This window comes from Rhinatrema bivittatum, chromosome 6 (genome assembly GCF_901001135.1).
Source record: "Rhinatrema bivittatum chromosome 6, aRhiBiv1.1, whole genome shotgun sequence".
Classification (NCBI taxonomy): Eukaryota; Metazoa; Chordata; class Amphibia; order Gymnophiona; family Rhinatrematidae; genus Rhinatrema; species Rhinatrema bivittatum.
Window position 1 is genome coordinate 235,084,443 of NC_042620.1, and position 16,687 is coordinate 235,101,129.

General features: G+C 41.3%; 1 protein-coding gene across 13 annotated transcripts in view; it reads left to right on the forward strand.

Annotated features, from left to right (window-relative positions):
• ZNF185 (zinc finger protein 185 with LIM domain) overlaps positions 1–16,687 on the forward strand; it is a 220,858-nt gene that overhangs the window by 113,156 nt on the left and 91,015 nt on the right. For 7 of the 13 annotated variants that reach the window (XM_029606612.1, XM_029606614.1, XM_029606618.1 and 4 more), the window contains 3 exons: positions 317–397; positions 4,568–4,648; positions 8,854–8,937. The exons of 4 other annotated variants lie outside the window; for them this stretch is intronic. In XM_029606612.1, coding sequence (XP_029462472.1) covers positions 317–397; positions 4,568–4,648; positions 8,854–8,937 — 246 coding nt within the window. The remainder of the gene's footprint in view (positions 1–316; positions 398–4,567; positions 4,649–8,853; positions 8,938–16,687) is intronic. 2 more of the 13 variants (XM_029606617.1, XM_029606619.1) reach the window with 2 other exon arrangements.

Sequence of the window (16,687 nt, forward strand, 5' to 3'; positions counted from 1 at the left end):
CCGGATGGAATGTAGCCAGCCAAAGGCATGACAAGAATCTCTGGTGCCTGGGGGCCAATGCATTTGTGTTGTCTCCCCTGCAACTCCCACCTTCTCCACCACCATTACCTGCCAGCGCATCACCACATGACACCACTGCGCGGGGGTCTCTTTTCACTGGGGAGGGTAATGCCAATTTCTTTCCAAATAAATCATGAAATATAGTCCATGCTGTTCTATACAGAGTAGCTCTAGTTGGTAAAGGCATAAGACATGACGAGTTCTTGCAATGATATCATTCTTCAGAATCATCTTTTATTTTTGTGTGTTTTATCAGTGTGGACACAGCTAGGAAGCCCCTTGAACCACTCGTCCAGAATGAAACCAAATCAAAAGTCATCAGCTCGTCTGAGAAAAGGTAAACTGCAACACAGTCCAGCCTCCAAGACCTAGAAATATCTCGGAAACAGAAGCATATTTGTGCAGCCACTTTAGTGAGATTTTCTTTTCTGCATCAAAGTTCTGTGATCTTTGTTTTAAGCACTGTATAAGTGAGACCCCCTCCGTGCAAATGTTTCAAAAACTAGAAATCAGACGTGGCCAAGTTCAATCCTCAAGAACCCCCAAATTAAGCTGCTATAAAAACATGGATTCTTAAAGCAAATACTACACAATAACTGTTCATACTTTAAACATATTCATAGTAAAATAGTAAATGGCTACAGATAAAGTCCAAATGGTCCAGCCAATTATTCACATAATAAAATTTAAATATACAGCTTCATAAAAATATGCAATTTAAATGGACCAAAAAATTATTTAGCACTCACATACTCTTAATATGTTCACTTTTTTAAAATCTTCAGCATTCTTTTAACATTTGTTTTAGCTAGAATTTTAATGAAAAATACTCTCCAGCTGGGCGATAAAGGCACAATCGCTTCATGATGAAATGGGTTAGATATTAAACTCAAAGATGAACTCCACTTGATCATTGGGGCACCAATCAAACCACACTCATATAACTGAGCTGAAACTGGTCACAGTGGTGTGCTCTTAAGCAAACCAATTGCATTGTTAGACACATTACAACTAAAATCCATTTGAAAAGAAAGCTCCCATTCCCATAATATCTAAATTATGTGTTTTAGAGCCCTTCTATATATAAATAAAGTTTGGAAGTATTCACCCAAATTACTGTAGTGTTACTTTATAATTTTAAAGAGCGTTTTTAAATTTGTATTTTGTGGATATTAAATGGCTAACAGTATGTTTTCCTGATATTCTAATGTAAGATTATTAAACTGTGGGGGTAATTTTGTAACATTGCGCATAAGTTAGCCAGAAAATGTGTAAGTTTCACCAATGTTCAAAGCTGTCCTGTGCACACAAGTCTGCGTTGAAAATTATCCCGGAAAACCTGCAAGCACACACTCACACACACACACTCACACACACACACACACACACACACTCCCCTGCTTTTTGGTGCAAGTAGCTTTGCTGAGAGAATATACAAGCAAACTTTTTAAAATCAAAAAGTGTGCATATAAGTCCCAGCCCTGCCAAGACTCCACCCCCTGAAACCTCTGTCCTCTAAGCACATCAAAGTATGAGGGTGCAGTGTGTTTGTGCATAATTTTATGCTTGTATTGGTTGCCCAATTTTCTAAAGGTCCATTGTTCAAAATGATGTAAATTAAAATCATACCGATACATAAGATAGAGACATTTAAATGCATGTAAGGTATCAATGCACAGGAGGTGAGCCTCGTTCAAAGGAAAGGAGACACTAGAATGAAGGGTCATGGGATGAGGATGAAGTGGGTAAACTCATGAGTAAGCTAAAGAAATATTTCATTACAGAGAGGATAGTGATTGCATACTACAGCCTCCACATGGAGGTGATAAAGATAAGGACAGTAGCTGAATTCAAGAAAGCATGGAATAAATAGAGGATCTCCGAGGGAGTGGTAGGGATTGTAAAGTTGGATAGCTGGTGTGGCTGGTAAACTATATAGGCCGTAATGGCCTTTTTCTGCCGTCATGTGTCTATGTCTATTCCTTACTGTATTTAGGTTAATGAGACATAGTAGCCAATATGGCCGTCTCCAGAACTTCTACAAATGCAAAATTGTGAACGTAATTTTAAAATCCATTTTCTTGGATAGAACAGTGCTTTACCTGTGGAAATGGGCTTTAAGAAAACTGCCCACCCTATATGCAGATAAAATTACATGCATAGGGCTTCTGTACTTTTACCTGTAGTAGGAAGAGGTGATCCTTGGGGTGGAGCTTGAAACCATGCATATAATTTTGCATTTTCAAATGTATACATGCACATCGTTTTTGCTGTGAAAAGTACCCGATAAATTAGCAATTAGCAGGGCTCCTACTTCATGCCCCCCACTCACATCTCCATGGACACTCACCATTCTGCTTAGTCCTTCCAGCAGCCTGCAGGTATTCCCTGGTCTCCTTCATGCTCTGGCCATCTGGGGGATACTTCTCAGTCCTTCTCCTAACTTTTAGCCATTTCCCCAGCGGAAGGAATCACCTCTTCTCCTACCTCTCATCCACAGACCTCCTTCCTTGAGGGAAGGCTTCCTGAAGGGCCTCACACCATACTTGCGGGGGGGGGGGGGGGTGTCTCAGGTCCACCAGTCCACGGGACGGCCATTCCAGACTCCCTCCATCTCTTCCTCAACTCCATACTCAGAAAGGGCAATTCCCACCAATTTGAGCAAGAATTTATACTTTCCTAGGCTACTCCCTAACCAGTCATCTCCTTTCCTCTCTCTCTTAAGGGGACACCTCTCTAAACTCTTTAGCACACCAACAGGTTACCATAACTGAAAACAAAAACAAAAAAATCAGTTGCATGTTCACTATCACGCCAAAGGCCATCCAGTGGCCACCTAATGGTACTACAGATAAAAAACAACAGCATTTATTTCCCAAATGCTTCACAACCAGGACAATCTCTGGGGCTCCCCCACCCAAAATGTCTTCTTCTACTAAACAGGAATGGGAACATAATTGGGAACACAACCTTCTCTATCCACCCCCTCCCCCAACACACTCACCCACACACAGTTTAGGAAGGATTTTGTCAACTTGCAGTTTTCAGACAGCTTTGTCCATTTTTACATCAATCTGACCTTAGATCAGCGATCCTCTCTTGATTATTCCAATGCAGCGTATTCAGGGCTTCCCACGTGATTACTCGCCTGATTGGAACCGGTACAAAATTCTGCCGCCAAGATCATGACTGGACAAAAAAGATAGGAAAGGGCCCACCAATTAAACTATGTGTGGATGCTAAAATTCTCACTATTACTTTCAGATTACCGAAGGTATGTGCGCCAAACTAGCTAGCTGAATTGCTCAGAACGTTCAGTGTTCCAGCTCTGTGCTCCAGCTAAGACTGCCATGTGGATGGTTATACCCTCTGTTCAAAAACTCAGACTTGCCAGCTCAGTTCTTGAAAGATCAATCACTGGCAAGGCTCCACAGTAGTGGAATTTGCTGCCAGTGGGCTTGAGACTTGAGACAAATTCTCTCTCAGTCCTGAGCAGAGTTTGGCCCTTCAGCTGACAGTGAAGGAGTGAAGGATATAAAGTAATATATCAGTGCTGGGAACTGGTAGCGTGCATGGCAGTCATGTATTAAGCAAGTGAGAGGAGGTCCAAGACCCTACTCCTTCCACTTTAGACTGGGGAACCTTTTAGGGATTCTGGAGTGGAAACGGAAAGGTGAGAATTTTCTCTGATATTGTAAGTTAGGTGGGGAGGGGGGGTGGGTGATCAGCCCTGCTCGGACTCCACTTTTCTGAAGAGATTGGGCAGAGCAGGAGGGGGTTTCCGCTATATATTTTTTTTTTTTTAAACATCAGAGAACCAGGAGGGGATGTGGGGCTCCATCGCTCCACCAATTTTTTTTAACTACTATTCAGTAAACCAGTAAGCAACAAAGTTACCCAAGTAACTTTATCTGGCTAACTTTAGCCAAGTATAATCAGCGAAAAATTGAGCCAAAATTATCTGGGTAAATTTCCCATTTACCGTCTTACTGAATGTTGACCTGTAAAAGTGTTAATAATTATATTAACCAGGCCAGATTTAGACATAAGGCAACATGGGAATGGGCCTAGGGTGTCAAATTGTGAAGGCTCTTTGATTTCCTGGGAGCAAATCCCCCCCCTGCCTCTAGTCATTGGCCTATGGGTGCCATAATCTTAAATCTGGCCCTGTTTATTAATGAATCCCATCTGGCACTGACAAACTGGAAAGTTCCTGCACGTTCAGGTGCTGATAGTCCTCCTTTTATTCTTCATTCCATCATTGCTATTCTCCAGTGCACAAACCTTTGAAATGGTGCCGCCTGAGTATCCCTTTCTCTGTCTCTTAGGAGCTTTTAAAGTAGAAAGATGCACTGTGAATCCTCAATTCTCTTCCAAATAAGTCATGAATTACAGTCCATGCTACTTTACATAGAGTTAATTTAGTTGGTAAAGGCATGAGACATGAAGAGTTCTTGCAGTGGCGTTATTCATTAGAACTATCTTTTATTTTTGTATATTTTATCAGCATGGAAACCGTTAAGAAGCCCCTTGAACCATTCGTCCAGAATGAAACCAAACCAAAAGTCATCAGCTCGTCTGAGAAAAGGTAATCGTCTCTCCAAGATCTAGAAATATCTCAGAAACAGAAGCATGTTAGTGCTCCTACTTTTGTGAGATTTACTTTTCTGCATGAAAGTCCTGTGGTCTTCATTTTAGACATTATATTTTAAGTATATAATGTAAATATAATGTGAATGAGAATCCTCCCTGTTAATGTTACAAAAACTCAAGATCTGAATTACCAAGAGCCCCCAAAATAGATTACTATAAAAATCTGGATGCTTAAAGCAAATACTAGATCATTTATACTTTAAAAATAGTCACACATTAAATGATAAATATACAGCCTCACAAAATATGTAATTTTAAATGGCTAAAATATAACTCAGGACTTACAAACACTTAACATGTACACTTTCTAAATCTTCAGTGTTCTTTTAACATTTGTTTTAATTAGCTTTTCAATAAAAACTGTTCTCCAACTGGAATCCAAAAGCACAATTGCTACATGGTTAATAGAATTAGAAGGAAGATTGGTTAGTAGGGTGGATGTACCACTGGTGGAGGGATGATTATTAGTTGATGGTCTGCCTGCCTGCCTGCTTTATCGATGTATTTATCAATGTACATTCATTCTGGATTTATTTCTGGATGTATTTCCTTAATTTATGGCTATTTTATTACCTACATAATCCCCCTTTATTTAAGGACTTGAATTTCTGACTGGCTATTTTTTGTTTGCATTTTTCTGTTTTCTTTATTATATTGTTTGCTTGTAGTCATGAAGATTAATTTCCTGTCAGAAGAAGATATTTTTCCGTTTAAGTTGTAAAATTTTATAAATAAATTTTTTAAAGGGTTAGATTTTTAACGCAAAGATGAAACCCACATGATCATTGGGGCAGCAGTCAAACTAAACTCATATAACTGAGTTGAAACTAGTCAGGGTGGCAGTAGTTTTATGCAAGTAAATTGTGTTGTTACACACACTACAAATATAATCCAATTGAAAAGAAAGTTCCATGTAAATTATGTATTATACAGCCTTTTTATATAAAAATAAAGCCTGGAAGTATTCACCCAAATGTTTTAACCATTTCTATCTTATTACTTTATAATTTTAAATCTTTTTTGGGGGGGTTGTTACATTTGTTGATATTAAAGTGACTATTAACGTCAGTTTTTTTAATATTCTAAAATACCATTATTGCACTGTGGGTGTAATTTTGTAGTTTCACGCATAAGTTAGCCAAAAAATATATGAAAAATTTACATCCATGTGCAAAGCAAACATATCCACATAAGCCCGCTTTGAAAATGATCCAAGCAAAAGTACACGCACACAATCACACTTGCGGTTTGGTGCGCGTAGGTTTGCCAAGGGAATCTACGTGTACTTTATACACTCAAAAAGTAGGGAAGTAAGTCACAATCCTGCTAAGGCTCCCCCCCTTGGAGCACCTCTCCCCTCTGCATGGAAAAATACATGTGTACAGTGAATGTGTGCATAATTTTACGTTTGTCACACAATTTTCTGAAAGGGCCATTTCTGCAGGTAAAGCACCAGTTTACCCTCAGAAATACTTTGGAAAATTACCCTTCCTACGTCCTGATATATTAAGCATGATAGCATGCCATTGATTTTGCCCGGATAAATTGGTTGAAAGCCGATCAACATGAATCTTTCTTGAGTCCGAAATAAATATGGAAATTGTTTCCTCAGTTTACTAACCAAAGCTCAGACAATGCACAATACTTACAGCTAACACCAATGAAAAGAGGATGCAAGACTCTGATTGTGGATTCTTTATTAATGAAGGGTGCCCAGATTGATGCATACTAACTTCATGCCCTACTGCAATCAAGTTAATGTGAGACATGCTGGCCAATATGGCAGCCTCCAGAGCTGCTAAGAATGCAAACATTGGGGTAGATTTTGATACCTACGTGCGCACATCCATGTGCGCATGCTACCCGGCGCACACACATGGATGTGCGATTTTATAACATGTTTGCTTGGGCAGTCCACCAGGGAGCGGAAAGACCCCCTCTTGATCAATCTTCAGGGCTGGAGAAAAGACCATCACTTTGCAGTATCTCCTAACCCTCTGACTCTGAGCATGCTCAAGAGGCAATTTATACCCCAGAGCCACAGCCCAAAAAAAGCAAGGGAAGGACCCCAAAAATGCAAAATCCCCTAAATGCTGAAACAGGGCAAAATTATTAGTGACAGACGACACCAGGTCACACTTACAACATGACAAAGATTCCAAAAAGGGGGGTAGTTGTTACAGTTTAGCAGAATCCAAGAATTGCCAGTACCTCCAATGATATTCATTTTGTCTCATGCAATCTGATCATCCACATCAGGCAAGCTACTCAAATTACTGAGATTTCACTAAACAGTGGACTAATGCAATCCCTTGGACTCACGAAAAGATGGTTTGCCCCATGCCTCAGCAAGAGGAAGCCAGTTAAATCAGTTGGCATTTCCATCCCTGAAGTTTACAAATACTCCAGCTCTCCCAAGAGTGACTCATCTAAAGTTAGAGCATGCTCAGATAAAGCAACATGAAATAATAACAATTCTACAAGGGGTGCTAGAGCCCTTGGGTTACAGTCACACCACACCAGCTACCGATTAAACTGCATGTGCTCTTTAAAAGTCTCGCTACTGCTTTCAAAGTACCGAAGATATGCACCCAAAACTATTTAGCTAGTCGAGCTGCTCAGTATTCGCCACGATGGACTTTATGTTCCAGGTAAGACTGACAATTGATTATACCTTCTGTTCAAAAATATTGAGACTTAGCTCCTTGGAAAACTCATGCAGTGGAAAGGCTCCACAGGTGTGGAATTTGCTGCCGGTAGTCTTAAAACTTGAGACAAACTCTCTCTCAGTTCTGAACAGACTTCTAAATGGAGATTGGGCCCTTCAGCTATCAGTAAAGGGCCAATTAGTGAAGGAGTGAAGGATATACTTGAGTGAAGGATAGTGAAGGATATTGAAGGATAGTGAAGGATTGAGTGAAGTGATAGTGAAGGAGTGAAGGATATACTTGAGCCACCCCTCCTTTTCTCCCCCGCTCCTTTCCGCCCCGTTCTCCCTGTCCCCCCCCCCACCCTCCCCCCGCCCCCAGGTCCCTTCTTAAACCCCTCTCTTAACTCCCCTCATTGTATTACTATTGTACATAAGCTATATTTGCATTTAATTATGTTTTTGCCTTGAATTTACGTGTTCAGCATATCCTTGGTTTCCCTTATCCCTCTACCCCCCCCTTCCCAGTTCTCCTAATATTTTCATTGTAAAGCCCTTACCCCCTCCCCCTCTCCCCCCACCCTCTCTAGTTACTTTATTCAGTTTCTATGTAAAGCCCTGTTGGCTATTTTTTTGTTATATGGAAACCGATGTGATGTTCTCTAAACGAATGTCGGTATACAAAAATTTTAAATAATAAATAAAATAAAATAAATATAAATGTATAAGTGCCAAGAACAGTCAGAGAGCATGGCAGTTATGTATTAAGCAAATGAGAGGAGGTCAAAGACTCTTTATCCATGGTGTACATTGGGGAAACTCTCGGGGGTTCTGGAGTGGGGTGAAGAGGTGGGCTCTTTCTCAAATATTATAAGTTAGAGGAAAGGGTAGGATCAGCTCTTCTTGGGCTTCTATTATTTTCAAGAAATTGGAGGAGATGGGGAGGCTTCACCAATTTTTGTATCCAATATTCAGTAAAACCGCTGAGCAGCAAAGTTACACAGATCACTTTATCTGGGTAATTGAGCCCGGTATAATCAGTGGTATATTTGGCTAAGGTTATCTGGGAAACCTTTTGCCTGGATAACTGTGTTGCTTGCCGGCTTACTGAATATCGACCTGTAAAAGAGAAACTACTATTAATATTATTGAATCCCATCTGGCACTGACACACTGTGTGAGACCTTGGAAAGCTCTTGCAACTCCAGGTGCTGATATTCTTCTTCTCATCCCTCTTTCCATTATTCCTGGTCTCCAAATATACAGCAGCGTCACACTGTACAAACCTCTGCGGCATCATCTGCAACCCTGAAATGGCAGCACCGGAGCTTTGAAAGATGCTCCATGAATCTCAGTTCCTTTCCAAATAAGTCATGAAACATAGTCCACACTACTTTACACAGAGTAACTATTTTTGGTAAAAGCATGAGACATGAAGGGTTCTTACAATGATGTTGTTCATCAAACTCATATTTTATATTTCTGTATTTTAGCAGCATGGAAACAGCTAGGAAGCCCCTTGAACCCTTGGTCCAGAATGAAACCAAGCTGAAAGTCATCAGCTTGTCTGAGAAAAGGTAAACTGCAAAAAGACCTAGAACAATCTCAGATACAGAAACACATTAGGGTACCCATTTTAGTGATATTTGCTTTTCTGCATTAAAGTTCTGTGGGTTTTATTTTAAACATTATTATGTGACTTTTCAATAGGTTTACACATGTAAAATTGCAAATTACTCATGTAAGTAGCAAGTACACAAGCGACGTATTTTGCAAAAGTCTGAAGTCTGCACATACTAGCACTGTCGCATGGCGGTAGTTTAGGGGTGTTGCAGGGTGGGATTCAGAAAGTTTTTCACAAGTTGCTATTTTATTTATTTATTTGATTTATATTCCCGCTTTTCAGACACTTCAAAGCGGATTACATTCAGGTACTGCAGGTATTATAAGTGCTATACGCACATATATTACTGAACTTGTCCGTACAACTTTACGACCTTCCAGTTGGCTTGTGCAATTGAAATCACACTTGCCTTTTGTCTGTAGATTTTGGGTGGGAGGACTGGGTGAATTGGTGGGAGTTCAGGGTGAAGTGCAGGAGGGTCTGGTTGAACTGGTGAAGGTCTGGGTGAACTGGGGGAGGTATCGGCAAATACGCATCCAAGTAAATATTTTCATAAACAGAATGCTTCTGCATATAAGTAACGCTTATTACATGAATACCTTGTCAAATATAATGCATATAAATTATATGCATGTAATTCTATAAATTGGTAGAGAAAATATGTTTCCCTGCATTACAAATATGTATGCACATGTATTTTCAGGATAGAGATATGCGCTATATTATAAACTTTATGGCTGCTGCTGCACAGTTTGTAAAATAATGCTGTAAATGTATAGGCACCAACTTATGTGTATATATGTTGATAATTGGAATCTCTGAGGGTAATTTAATAACAGCCCACATAGGACTGAAGTCTGCGTGTAGAAAGTACACATGGACTTTAGTTCTAATTTTCTAAGCATATTTACTCATGTAAGTCCACTTTGAAACTAACTAGGGTTGCCAACTGGCTCCAGATTTTTCAACCTGTCCTGAAAATCTGGAGCCAGTTGGCAACCCTAAAACTGGCGGGTGTATTAGAATCCTGCGCAGCACAGGTTCACACATTTACACTTGTGCCTGCATACATTTATGCGTGTACTTTTGAAAATCAAAAGTATATGTATCCCTCCTTGGTCCAGACTATGAATTACCCCTATGCTTGGGATAAGGAGTACTGCATGAGAAATTATATTTACTATTATAATTTATCTTCAGGTTCATAGCCTGAGTGAGAGATAAGACAGGGTCCCAATCATCCCAATACCACAATTCTGTGCCCTTCCTGAACAACTTCTCTCTTGTGGCACGGCAGACCAGATAAAGTCATCACACCAGAATAAAACAGTAATTAACCCTTTTACTAGTATTGTGTAAGTAGACAGTAAATCCAACCAGAACATTAAATGGGAACAGTACAGAGTGAAGTATAATATAAACTTGCAGTTTTCTTATTTTAAATCAAGCAATGCAAAAATAACACTGGGTATGGCCTGTTAGCCAGGGCAACCATCATACTCATAAGGATAGTACAAAACAGTTTTTCGTTTTATGTAAACCGGAGTGATTTGTAGTCTCTACAAGAATTTCGGTATATAAAAATTAAAAATAAATAAATAAATAAATAAGGAAGGCTAATAGAGAGAAGTTGGGGGAGAAAGGCAGTGAAGTACACAACTTTCAAAAATTGTCTTTACCTTGAGTACTCAAAAAGGGGGGGAACAGATCCACCCCAATGTCACCAGTTTGCAAAGGGTGCACCCTGTCCAAAACACAAAAATGTATGGAAAAAAATACAATCAAGAAAATGAAGAAGTCTCTCTTGATGGTGGAGCTGGCTAGGTGACAAATCAAATAGATGAGCACTGCAGTGTAGAGATGTGTATCGTGTGATCGATCGTCTTAACGATCGATTTCGGCTGGGGGGGGAGGGAATAGGATCGTCGCGGTTTTGTTTTTCTAAATATCGTGTAAATCGTGAATCAGGGGAGGGCGGGAAAACCGGCACATTAAAACATCCCTAAAACCCACCCTGACCCTTTAAAATAAATCCCCCACCCTCCAGAACCCCCCCCCAAAATGTCTTAAATTACCTGGGGTCCAGTGGGGGGGTCCCGTTGTGATCTTCCACTCTCGGGCGTCGGGCACGTTGATAGAAAATGGCGCCGGCGCTACCTTTGCCCTGTCATATGACAGGGCAAAGGTAGCACCGGCGCCATTTTGGTTCGTGTTCCCCGACGTCACGAGCGTAGAAGATCGCTCCCGGACCCCCGCTGGACCCCCAGGGACTTTTGGCCAGCTTGGGGGGGCCTCCTGACCCCCACAAGACTTGCCAAAAGTCCAGCGGGGGTCTGGGAACGACCTCCTGCGCTCGAATCGTGTTGCCGTACGGCCGGCACCATTTTGCTTTGCCGTACAGCAAAATGGCGCTGGCCGTACGGCAACACGATTCGAGCGCAGGAGGTCGTTCCCGGACCCCCGCTGGACCCCCAGGGACTTTTGGCCAGCTTGGGGGGGCCTCCTGACCCCCAGAAGACTTGCCAAAAGTCCAGCGGGGGTCCGGGAACGACCTCCTGCGCTCAAATCGTGTTGCCGTACGGCCGGCGCCATTTTGCTGTACGGCAAAGCAAAATGTGAGTAAAAAGCGGCTTAGGAGCAGGGTAAACGCGGCCGCACTTTACAGGATACACCCGACAGTCTCCATCGTTTACCCCCACTCATAGCAAAGGTTCGAGGCACAGTACAAAAGTAAAGCATTCATATTAAAACCATAAACAAAGACACAAAATATGTTAAACAAATTGACAAAAAAATCAATGTCTGCAATTTGATACTGGCATTGCTTCTTCCCATGGATGAGTGAAGAAGCAGGTATATCTTTACCATCTTTTTAAAAGATTTTAATCAAGGCTAGCGTTCTCAGAGTCTCTGGTAGGGAAGTCCAAAAACTGGTCCTGCTACTGAGGAGACAGAACACAATTTATGTGCATAAATACTTTTGAAAATTATCCCCTAAATAAGTGAAATTCCTCAAAGCTCGTGTTATGAAAACTGAACCTCTGAAACAAGAAGAGCTACAAAAATAAACTATTAAATCAAATACTGAATATCTCTGAGCCAATAAAGAATATCATCAAACCAGAGTCCTAAATGTTCTTCAGGGCTGTGAGACAGGGATGTAGATGGCATGAGGAAATGGATGAAGTTCAGGACAAGAAATAGCAATTGGATAATCTTAAAGCAGTAGTTCTAGTAAAGTAGTCAAGATCTGGCCATAAGCTAGAACGGGGCTTGCCAACATTTTTTTGTCAAAATGTCTCAATGCCAGTAACATAAGAACATAAGAAAATGCCATACTGGGTCAGACCAAGGGTCCATCAAGCCCAGCATCCTGTTTCCAACAGTGGCCAATCCAGGCCATAAGAACCTGGCAAGTACCCAAAAACTAAGTCTATTCCATGTAACCATTGCTAATGGCAGTGGCTATTCTCTAAGTGAACTTAATAGCAGGTAATGGACTTCTCCTCCAAGAACTTATCCAATCCTTTTTTAAACACAGCTATACTAACTGCACGAACCACATTCTCTGGCAACAAATTCCAGTGTTTAATTGTGCGTTGAGTAAAAAAGAACTTTCTCCGATTAGTTTTAAATGTGCCCCATGCTAACTTCATGGAGTGTCCCCTAGTCTTTCTACTATCCGAAAGAGTAAATAACCGATTCACATCTACCCGTTCTAGACCTCTCATGATTTTAAACACCTCTATCATATCCCCCCTCAGTCGTCTCTTCTCCAAGCTGAAAAGTCCTAACCTCTTTAGTCTTTCCTCATAGGGGAGTTGTTCCATTCCCCTTATCATTTTGGTAGCCCTTCTCTGTACCTTGGTAGCCCTTCTCTGTACCTTCTCCATCACAATTAACAAACACCCTCGCTGCAAAATCATACCTTCTCCGCAATGTCTGCGCCAACCACCTGTGAAAATCAGTAGGAGGCTGGGGGTTGGGGAGGAAGGGAGGGAGAAGGCTACCTGATGAGATCTGCCCAACAAAATCACATTTCCTCCTGAATGACCCGCCAAAAAGCTGCCATACCAATGCACAATTGCCCTCCTATAAGGCACACTGCTCCTTCCTGTAGCTTTGCAAAACTCATGGGCTGGCTGTGATCCATTGCTAATGGCAGTGGCTATTCTCTAAGTGAACTTAATAGCAGGTAATGGACTTCTCCTCCAAGAACTTATCCAATCCTTTTTTAAACACAGCTATACTAACTGCACGAACCACATTCTCTGGCAACAAATTCCAGAGTTTAATTGTGCGTTGAGTAAAAAAGAACTTTCTCCGATTAGTTTTAAATGTGCCCCATGCTAACTTCATGGAGTGTCCCCTAGTCTTTCTACTATCCGAAAGAGTAAATAACCGATTCACATCTACCCGTTCTAGACCTCTCATGATTTTAAACACCTCTATCATATCCCCCCTCAGTCTTCTCTTCTCCAAGCTGAAAAGTCCTAACCTCTTTAGTCTTTCCTCATAGGGGAGTTGTTCCATTCCCCTTATCATTTTGGTAGCCCTTCTCTGTACCTTGGTAGCCCTTCTCTGTACCTTCTCCATCGCAATTAACAAACACCCTCGCAGCAAAATCATACCTTCTCCGCAATGTCTGCGCCAACCACCTGTGAAAATCAGTAGGAGGCTGGGGGTTGGGGAGGAAGGGAGGGAGAAGGCTACCTGATGAGATCTGCCCAACAAAATCACATTTCCTCCTGAATGACCCGCCAAGAAGCTGCCATACCAATGCACAATTGCCCTCCTATAAGGCACACTGCTCCTTCCTGTAGCTTTGCAAAACTCATGGGCTGGCTGTGATCCTCTCAATGGATTGTAGATTGTGAAAATTATTGCAGTGCTGGCCTATAGGAAGGAGCAGTGTGCCAGGAGGATGAGCAGTGCCATGCAGGCCAGGAGTTCCTGTAATCTTCTGTAGTTCATTCCTCTTACCACCAGAGGGGGCTGATTGCAAACGTCTAGGATTCCTCATGAATTCACATTTTCCCCAGACTATAACTCTTACTTTCCAGATTTAGGGGATCCTTATTTCATTGAACCTTTGTCCTTAACATCCTAATCCTCTGCTATAATATCATAATTTCCAGAGGAAGAGGTTATGATGTTTCAAGCAAAGTGAGATGTCTTCAAATGAAAATGATTGGCAGAACGAGATGACTCCTTAAAGAGAAGGGTTCTGATATCATGCAAAATGGATTAGCAATAACTAATTAGAAAATGAAACATTGCATAAAAATATGAAGTGCAAAATAAATTGTACCCAGGCACCCTGATGAAGCAACTTTCTTTTGAGGCATCGTATTTGCCACTTCCAGCTCCATCAGACATGGCCTCCTTTCAGCTAGGGCTCCTTGAGTCTCATTCACAAACACCAGGGGATTTTTCTCCCTATTTTATATTCCCTCCAACTCATTTAGCTCATTCATTGCAACAACAGACATAGAACACAAGGGATCCTTCTGGAACCCTGCAATCATGGGTCCTAAATCCGATGACTAGGTTTTGCCATTTTACAATCACTGGCACTCCCTCTCTCTAAGGACTATAAATACTACCTGCACAGCGTCCCCAGCATCATTTGGGTGTTCTGAGGGTGCAACACGTGTATGTGTGCAATATTTCATACATGCAACTAGTTTCATATCCTACAAAGCCAGCTGAAACTTTTTAGTTAGCGCTCTGGGAAGCTCTGAGGTAGCCATAGTCAGTTTGCATGTAAGCCCATGGTGTTGTTTGGGAGTGCCCACAGATCTGCAACTTCACCATAGCTTGAGCAATACCACTGAATCAGCATTGTTTGCCATTTCCAATGAATTTCAAATTCCGTCAAGGAAAAATTACACCAGGACTAGGCTGTTTTGTTTTTGTAACATAAACTGTGCTAAAGCCATGCATATAGGCCCCCTTTGCTTATAGAAGTGAGTAAGGAGATGAACTGTCCTTTTCTGAGACCCATGGAGTGCCAACAAATGATCGGTTTGTGCCCTGGAAAAACAAAAGCTCTGGAGACTTTTCAAACAGAAAGTTGTTTCTTGGTGATCAGTTGTCCATGTCTGGGAGTTCTCTGCACGCTCCATAACAGGTCTGCGTGCCCAATTTCATTTTAGCAGTGCTAACTAAACTTGCCATTTCTTTCTGCAAACTTTGTAAGTGCTTTATTATAAAATAATGTCACTACTGCTAGTGTTTCTTTCTGATTTAAAGGAGACAAGAAAAATGTATCATCCCAGGAATATTTCTGCATTCACTGAAAGGCAAAAGAGCTCTAACTTAACAGTGAGAGATTGCACACAACCTTGATAGCAAAAGACAATTTGTGTACGAGGAGAAAATGTATTTACTAAATTCTACTAACCTACTGACTATCTTTAGCCAGATGCTTGGAGCTCCCATGGCGATTTCTGTTCCTAATCTTCAATGCACTTTATGTGCATAAAACCCTGTTTTACTTTTCCATGCATCAACCTGGGGGTTTGTGCATGTGAAAGCCAATTTTGCATGTACATTAAACCTCACCACGAGTAGGCATTCCCGGGGGCAGTGCTGCTGGGGAGTCCAGCCGGGGAAATAATTTATCTGCATGCTTTTCATTTTCAAAAGTATGCACGTAAACCTACACGCCGAACGTTATACCTGCTCGGAGCAGGATGTAGCTTTCTGTGTGTAAGTGCATGTGCGGAACAGCCAAACCCTCAAACTATCAAAGTGGTTTTATGCACAGGTGGGCAAAGTACCTGCAGACTTTGGCTTCATGCAAGCTGTTTGAAAAATGTCTTCTAAATGTTGATCAGGAGAGATACAGGAAATGTCTTCTAAATGTTGATCAGGAGAGATACAGGAAATGTCTTCTAAATGTTGACTCAAGGAGAGAGAGACACCCTAGATTAAAATTCATCTCTATTCCCATTTAAAATCACAATTCTTCCGATTAAATTGAAACCATCACTAATTATTAGTTTAGCTTGCCAGAACCATCTGCCTTGCTCCTATCATCCCACAGTCAAAAAGACACTAAGAGGTCGGTATTCAAAAGGAGTTATATGCACAAAAGCAGACTTTCCACTATTTTCCCCTGCCAAATGCTTACCTTTTGTGTGTGCAAATTTTATCTGGACATAAAGGGGCACCAGTGGAGGCTTTCCCAAAATGAGTCTTAACATTATCCATGTTAATTCATATTCAGCACTATCTGGGTAAACTTGTGTGTGTATATCTGCTGGGAAATATAGCATGCCCAACTTTATCCACGCATTTTCACAGGGAGACTTGTACATGGCAAGTCCTGCTGAACATCCGGCACAAGTTGCATGCATAGCTTTCCCTGGATACATTTGCTATTCGCTGTATTATTGACTATTGACTTCTTAGAATTTAGAGTCATATTTATATTTGAATCCTAAAAATTGAAAGTAGCTTTTTATATTATAGAATCCCATCTCTGTATGAGACCTTGGAAAGCTCCTGCTTGTCCAGGTGCTGATGCTGTTATTCTTCCTCCCATTCCTCTTCCCCTTCCTCCTGGTCACCAGACGTATGACAGCGTCCCAGTGCACAAATCACTGCAGCTTCATTCACACCCCTGAAATGGCAGCACCTGAGTCCTGTTAGGAGCTTCAGTAGCACTAGGGAATCTCAGTTTCATTCCAAAGAAA